Raw genomic sequence first — 8,789 nt, 5'->3', positions numbered from 1 at the left:
TGGTGTTGGTATATATTGATGGTGGATATGGTGGTGGTGGTTGGTGATGGTAGTGGCGGCGGCGATGATGGTGTTGCTGGTTGGTGATGGTAGGATGGTGGCAGTGATGATGTTTGTCATGTTACCATTGATTAGTAATGGTGTTATTGGTTGGTGGTGATTGGTGGTGGATAGTGACACCTTTGGGGTTTTTGTGTTACTTTTGTTATTCAGGGTTTTTGTGTTACTTTTATTTTGATGGGTTTTTTATGGATGGATAGTGACACTTTTGGGATTATAACTCACGGCCCGTTTGGAAAATGATTAATTATTTAGTAGAAATTGATATTTAGTCCCAAATATGTTGGGCTTTAGACACTCTAGTCCAGCCTTTTCAAGCCTAGTATTAGGAGATCCAAATTTACCCAATTCAAGACGAGTCGGTCCTTTTAAGAACGATTCAGTCCAAACAGATAATTTCTGATGACAAATATACCCATAAGCTTTTATGATTCAGTTCAATTTCATTTTCTTTTCCTTCGTTTCATATGTCGAAACATCTCCCATGATCCATCTACCGCTGTTGAATAAAACATTACAGAGATAAAATTTCAGATCGAATCTTTTATTCGATTCATGATGAGAACTTAAATCTACAATTGTAGTATTTGAGTTTTTGTTTGGAGAATAGAATTAGGTAAAATTTCAACAAAAATGGAAATTAAAAGATCCACAGTTCTTCAACTATATAGAATCAATATAGTGTCTCCTCCTCTTGTTCGATTACTCATCAAGACTACTTCGTTATGGTAATAATCAATGGATTTTCACAATTCTCTATTTATTTTGATTTACTATAATTTTGATTTTTGTTTACCATAATTTTGATTTTTGTTTTTGTTGTAGATGGGATGTGATGCATCTGTAATGTTAAACTCAACGAATGGAGTTGAAACTGATAAAGAATCAATCATTGGAGGGATTTGATGTAATTGAACACATCATTCAGAGGTAACTTTTTTTGCATTTTTTTACGATCTTGTTTTATAATTACTCTTAGATCTGATTTGGAAGCAATGCATGTGATATTATGATTTAGATTTGGGATTTTAATCAATAGGTGACTTTGGAATTTTATTTGTAGTGTAGTTTTGCCCATGTAGAGGTGATAGTGAATATTGATAAATCTCATAAGAAGCAAGTTTGCCTTTTGATATTATTTTACTGATGTGCGGGGTACATGCTTAAACTATCAAAATGATTCTTATATATGATGATGAAATATTATCTATCTGTGGTGCCGGGATGGTGAAGCTTTATTGTTAGCGACTTAGCAAAGCCTACAACAATTTTGACTAAACATTTTATTTTGACCAATTGAGTTTTGGAATCGGGATCCAACAGAGTGGACTCCATCCCGGTCTTAGTACATAGGTTATCTAGGTAGAAGTGTGGTTGAAAAACTATAGATAATTGACATCTCAATCAAGTGTTTAGATGTTGGGAGGTTATAGTGCTTCGCTGGTTTAGCTGGAGTAACTGGTAGAATTAGTATGTTGTCGGTGTGAAAATTTTCATATTCAGAATGCTTTCATATTGCAGGGTTTAATGGCTAGAATGTTGAATACAAGAACAATAGCTTTACTGTTCGGGATGTGAGAGGTCAAGACAAGGTATGAATTGTTTGTTGCATTAATGAGTTGGGATAAATAAGGGTAGATTTTTTTATTCATTTTTTTCCTAGCTAACCATTTTTAACACAATGAAAACGACAGATTTTTTCTTCGGTAACTTACACCTAACTGTGTCTATAACTTTTCTATTTACAGAAAATCAAAATACTGGCAGTGACCAAGTTTAGTAACCAACTGCAGATTCAACTACAGATCCTAGGTTTACTTGATAAAGTATGTCTCGCAGGCTTTAAGGGATACTTTCACTTTATTTTTTTCATCTGAATCTTCATTTTGTGTACCTATCCCGACGACTTTGTTGACCTCTATTTTTGTTGTTATGTTCCCTTGCCGCACCTTACAAGCCAGTTTTTACATGCCCATTTTGTTGTCCGTCTGGATGGTAAGATTGTTGAGCTAGTGCAACAAATTGACTAAAATATTAGGAAACTTATCGGGGAGAAGATTCTCTTCGTTAAAAATGGTGTTGTGGTTGTATGTCGAATTCAGGTAAACTCTTAGATTGCAACTCTTTCATCATTACAAGTCATTTATTATGTCTTATTGGTGATTCGAATCAGGATAATTAAGATACTGCATCGTATTTCCGGTTAATTTTGATTAATACAATGTCTTATAGGTTAGCAACTTGATGGGTATAGAAAATTTCTTATCTTTTTTTTCTTTTTATACTTTTTCATAGATTACTGTATGTGAATGAAATTGGGCATGGTGGCCCAATAATTCAATGTAGAGCCTAATCAGCAACACCACTAAACACAAACAACTAGTTTATACGAGAATTTAATTGAGCTGGTCCTGTCACTACATTAGATGGGTAATAGGTAAGTATACACATATAACTATGTGCACATTAGCAACTAGTTTCTTTGCTTTTGGCACATAGTTAGACACATGTTGATTCTTAATGTGTACATATTTGTACACTCGTTGATTCTTAACGTGTACATAGTTGTACACCTGTTGATTGTAATGTGTACATAGTTGTACACTCGTTGATTGTTAATGTGTACATAGTTGTACACCTGTTGATTCCTAATGTGTACATAGTTATACACATACTAATTATTAATGGTACAAAACTATATTAATAACGTTGCTTATTTTCCTTTGAATTTGTGGTTGATGATTTCTTTTCTTACTCACAGGCTTGTATGCACAGAAGTTACATAAAATGTCAGGATGTTTGCTTTCAGCAAAACAGAGTGCATGTAAAACAAGAAGATTTTGAGATGTTGGCGGCCAAGGTATAATTAAGAAGGGAACATTTAATGACAGGTCACTCGGGGTTTGAAAGTTGAAATTAAAGTCATCAAAGCTCGATTAGGGAGACTTCTGCTCAACAAAGGTCAGTTTTCTTTTTCCACATTTGGGGTTTTCAGCTTTTGAGCAAGTGTCGAACCTTTTTTCGTCAGTTTGGGTTTCTGCTTGATTTAGAGTGATTTAATGTTAGTGCATTAGATTTTATTGAACTAGCTTTTATTTAGAGTAGTTTAATGTTAGTCTAGGTATTAATTTGTAGTCCATATTGTCGCATAAGGGTGCATTTTTTACTGTTTGTCAGTATGGAATACAAATTTCATTCTTTACATTTGAGTAGGCGTGGGGAATTAAGGGGATTCGTGCAGTTTCATCCACATATAGGATTCATGGATATTGTACTTGTATACATAAAATAATTGTTGCAATAGAAATGAAATCATTTATTATGAAATCCAACACAATTTCAAATGTAGACATGCGACTAGAGTTACCAAAACTACGTGGTCTGTCCACCTTGGATTTAGCGTTTTTTCTATCATGTAAGTGGACATTCTAGTTCTAATAATAAATGATGTGGCCAATCCACTTTGGCTTTTGTTTTATGGGGCCGGATAATGTGTTTCTTATGGTATTCCCGAAACTTATGTAGTTAATATAATTGGTTAAATTACCATCCTTCTATAAGTTTACATATTGGTACACTTTTATTACAAGTGTACATATTTGTGAACCTGTAATATGGTGATTTAGAGGAGAAGGAGGATCTGGAGTGGTTTCAGTTGAGAAAAGCAAAGAAGGTGGTCTGAAATGATGAGTCAAATTGTTATGTTGGTACATATATAACGAAGGAATCTGCTATGAAATCTCTATTTGACCGGTATGTATACTTATAGAAGTCGGTTCATACCTCTTGGACACAGCTGGCATGATCTGTGCATATGTGTTTGATCTTCTATATAATATATCTTCTTAACTTGCTTTTCATTTTGATATTGTTCGTATGATCTTATTTACAGGAATTGGATAAGCTCAGAGGATGAGTTGAAGATGATAAAGGAGGTTGTGAGCACATTTGCCTTTGGAAGTGACCTCACCTTATGATGCTATGCTTGCAACCAAAGATGATGAAGACGACTCCGATAGTGGTCAGGATGACGAAGAAGACTCCGGGTGTTGTATCTATTACGCCTCCAAGGTGGACGAAGACGACTCCGAGTGATGCATCTATTACACCTCCAAGGTGGACGCTCAATTTGAGATATGTTTCCATAGGTCCTGCATTGGCTGCATAACCAGACACCTTCTCAACTGCTAAAGATGTTTCTTTTTGCAATGCAACAATATTTGAGGTGATTAAGGTTGGTCTCAAAACACTGTAACAACATGTTATCTTTTTTCGTTTTTTTTTTCTTCTTACATACCTTATAATAACCATCCTCAGAATGTTTTTTAAGCTAATGTGTACATAGTTGTACACATGTTGATAGTGTACATAAATTTACACCTGTTGATTGTTATTGTGCACATAAATGTACATATCTTTGATTCTTATGCTCTTTGGATCTGCACCTTATATTGATAAAAACATTCTCACTTTTTCCAGTGCCTCTCCTGTTCGGCGCAGTCCTAGTCCTGGGAAGATGAGTGCATCTCCTCGCAGGATTCCTCCATCTAGGAGTGAAAGCCCTGATAAACGTAGTCATGAAAGTCCTAGAAAAAAGAGACGATCTCAGCATGAACCTGCTCGTTCTCGTAGCCCATCACAACAGAATTCTGAGGCTAATATAAGTTGCAGACCACATTTTTGTTCTTTAATCTTTGAAACTAGAATTAGTAATTAAGCATGTTGGGATCGACTTATATTGCATAAACTAGAATCAGTAATTAAGCATGTTGGGATCGACTTATATTGCATGGGTGATGTAAGGTTTACATAATGGACAAGTCGTATCCTTTGAGTAGGCGTGTTGTTTAAAAGGCGGTGGGTGTTTGCATGTTGTCTTCAAAGTACAGGTGTACAACTATGTACACCTATTGACTGTTAATGTGTACATAGTTGTACACATGTTTTGATTATAAGAAACTTATTTCATTAAAAGTTTATTTGAAAATATTTTCTTGATACTTCTGAATCAAGAACTTCTTTAGGTGAGCATGTTCGGTTTCTTAGTAGCGTTACTACTCTGCTATTCTTGTTTTTTTTTTAGGTTCTAAAGTTTTGGTTTTAACCAGAGGATATTTCTTTCAACAAAAGATTGAGATTTTAAAACAATCCATAAGATATTGTAAAGATTGAGTTTACAGATTTTGGGTAAAGTGACAAATGTATCTTAGAAAATACAAGAGGTTGGTTTGGCTTGCTGGTTTGCATCCCTGAGATCACATGTTTGTTGGATAATGTATAACAGCCGTCCAATGTCCGACGACTGCAACCTCTTCTTTGTTCGTCATTCTATTTATTGTTGGAATTATCGGAAGCCCAAATTAGGTAGATAATGATTCGCATTCCTCTGAATGTAACATTACCTGGAGCGCAGATTTGACTTGCATTCATCTCTTTGATGATTAGAGAAGATGAGTAGTCCTTCTGGTGCAGAACTTAAGGTGTGATTACACCATCTTAAGTTGTTGTTTTCGATATCATGTGATGATTTTAATAGCATGCTTGTTATGTGTTTAGGTACTTTTCGAGGGATCTTAAGAACGTGGAGAAGAACAATGGGCAAGATGTACAAACTGGTGCACCTTGTCTTGTCTTTGGATTTTCTGGGTGTTTGTAGATGTAAACTAAGATTTTTAAAAAATGAAAATTATATAGTCATATGGGTACTATTTTTGTAGATATCGAAAATAGCTTTCCGAATATATAAAATCTGCGAATTTTTGACAAACGGTTCTAAAGATAAATCATTTTTTTATTATTTTTATATTATTTAAAATTGTTGATATCATCATGTGTCACTTTGGACTAAAGTGTAAATATTTGGACTAAATTGTAAATCAGGAAGGTTATATGTGTATTTTTCATTGTTGATATCATCATGTGTCACTTTGGACTAAAGTGTAAATATTTGGACTAAATTGTAAATCAGGAAGGTTATATGTGTATTTTTCATTGTTGATATCATCATGTGTCATTTTGGACTAAAGTGTAAATATTTAGACTAAATTGTAAATCAGGAAGGTTATATGTGTATTTTTCATATTTTAAACATCTTTTGGACTAAATTGTACCTAGTTAACTCGGGATAGACTAATCTATATTTTTCAACGCGTTTTTGTACTAAGCCGTTTTTTTCCTAATTATTTATACCAAACACGACACCTACATATTTAATTTGTTCGGTTGCTCAGCCTTTGAAGGCGGCGAATAGGCCTTGGCCATTTGGTATTTCGTGGAAAAAGAATTTATTATATTTGTTGGGATTATCAAATATTTACAAAATAAAAAATACGATTTCACTTGTTGAATTCGTGACATCGAGATTCGAGACTTCCTTACGGTTTTAATATTAGGTTTTATATATTAATTAATATATACGATGGACGATTTCACTTGTTGAATTTGTGTGTCCACGATAGAATCATACGTATAAAGTGCCTTTTTATATAGGAAATTTCCAATCCAATTTATTTTATAGCACTTTCATTTTCTTTCATAGGCTATTTGTAACAAAAACAAAGAAAAAAATAATCTGGACAAGAATCTTGACAGGGAAATCATTTTCTTGCTTGGAATTTTCTCCCCCTCTCTCTTACATTCCCATTTCTGTTCTTTAATCTTTGATAGGATAATCCAAAAAACTTTTTTCCCCCTCTCTCTTAACTGTTTTAGAGTTTTTCAGATTTTCATTTTATTCATCTCTTATCTCGATTATCCTTGGGTGATTTGAGATGGGGATCTTCCTGATCCGCCTCTAACTAGAGTTTTAACCTATGCCGAAAAGGTGATGGGTAAAAAACAGCTACCGGCTACTACTTTTGATTTATCCAAGCTTCCAAACCCTACTGTGAAGGAGGGGAAACCTGCGGTTGTTATACCAGTTGCTTTTTATAGTGAAGGTTGCGAACTCTGGAAGTTCAGTCTCATAGGTCGCTTAGATTTAAAGGGGATTAACTTTCAGGATGTGAAGAACAACTTTGAACAACAATGACAATTAGGTCAAGGGAGTGTACAGTTTGTTCCAATGAATAGAGGCTTCTTTATTATTAAGTTGCAATCTCAGGAAGATAAAGACAAGCTACTCAATGTTGAATCCTGGCTTTTGTATTAACAAAAACTCAATCTCATGGAATGGTTTCCGGGGTTTGATGCTGATAAACATAAGATTTCACATGCAATCGTGTGGGTGAAGTTTCCATGTTTGACTGTGGAGTTTTGGATTGAGAAGACCCTGTTGGCTTTACGTAAAACCCTTGGAACTCCTATTGTGGTGGATAAGCGTACTCTTGCTCATGAGTATGGTCATTTCACCTCAGTTTTGATAGATATTAATTTTGCTGAGTTAAACACTGATGCTATTCACGTAACGGTAGGGGGTTTGGATTTCTGGCAGAGTTTTGAAATTCAAAAGAAACCTAAATTTTGTTCTAAGTGTAAGCTTATTGGTCATTCTGATTCGGAGTGTCGTAAGAAAACTAAGAAAAATGCAAACATCTTGCAAACTCAGAGTTCATCTCAAGGTCAAAAAACGCAGGCTACTAATGCTGCTAATGTGATCGGTAATGTTTCTATTGGTGGCAGTGAATGGAAAGAGGTTGGTCGCAAGAAAAAAGGGAAGAATGCTCTGTTAATCCCTTTTGTTCCTGAGATAGTAAATAACGTGACTTCTGATAATCAAGCTAATGCTGTGCATGGACAACATGGCCATCTAGTTGATGCAGTTGCGGTTACTTCTGCGGATATAAATTTAGAAGAAGGGGAAGTCGTGTCTGTTGATATACAGTTGCAAGATGAATTATCTAGGTCTGAAGCTGCCGCGAACTCTGCCTTAGCTGAATTGGCAAGAACTAAGCTTAAGGTAGCAGAACGAGCAACATTAGTTACAAGGGCTTCGGTGAGTGAGTTTCCTAAACCTAAGTCATATGTAGGATCTGAAGCGAGGGAGAGTAGGATTCCTATAGGTGATATGACCGTGGATTCTTCATCTGGCACTCCTTTAACTGACAATTTGTTTACTCGTGAATGCGTTGTCTCTCTCAATCAATTTGAATCTTTAAATAATGAGCTTGGTTTGGGTGAGAATTCTGATGCTGCCTTGGAGACTTTTGATACAAGTTCAGGCAGATGGAACAATCAAATTCCAACTATTCTTTCACGGTTTGCTTCAACTATTCCTTTACGGACTGGGATTCCTGGTCTAGGGTATTGTGAATGGTGCAGCTAAATCCAAGTCAGACTCAAGTAAGGAAGGCGCTTATTCTGGTAACAAAGCTATGAATGACAGAAATAGTAAACAAGGTGAGGCTTTCAAAAAGAAAGACACTGGAAGAATAGCGCAGCGTGTTAAAGTAACTAGCCCCAAAAAATCTGTTTATTAATGCGTGTTCTCTTTTGGAATATTAATGGTATTGTGCGTGATGAAGCACAATGTAAGCTTAAAGAATTAGTTAAAGATTTTAAACCTGATATTATTAGAATTGCTGAGCCGAGAGTGGCTGTTTCCTCTAGGTCCATGCGACGTTTCAAAATTGATGGTTTTCATAGTTCTATAATTCATAACTCTACAGACTCTTCTATTGGGAACTTGTGGGTTATGTGGCCTCTGAATTATTCAGAACCTGTGGTGTTGAATATGTCTCGTTAAGCTGTTACAATTGCTGTGGAGGGAGTTTACATTTCTTTGGTTCATG

At 35.2% G+C, this 8,789-nt stretch overlaps 1 protein-coding gene across 1 annotated transcript; it reads left to right on the top strand.

The window, feature by feature from the left end:
• The first annotated feature begins 7,225 nt into the window (after positions 1–7,225).
• On the top strand, positions 7,226–8,323 carry LOC113315330. The gene has a single exon (XM_026563623.1). The coding sequence runs from the start codon at positions 7,226–7,228 to the stop codon at positions 8,321–8,323; it is 1,098 nt and encodes a 365-aa protein (XP_026419408.1).
• The last annotated feature ends 466 nt before the right edge of the window (positions 8,324–8,789 follow it).

The sequence above is a fragment of the Papaver somniferum genome, chromosome 10 (genome assembly GCF_003573695.1).
Source record: "Papaver somniferum cultivar HN1 chromosome 10, ASM357369v1, whole genome shotgun sequence".
NCBI lineage: Eukaryota > Viridiplantae > Streptophyta > Magnoliopsida > Ranunculales > Papaveraceae > Papaver > Papaver somniferum.
This window is presented reverse-complemented; position numbering and strand designations above follow the sequence as displayed.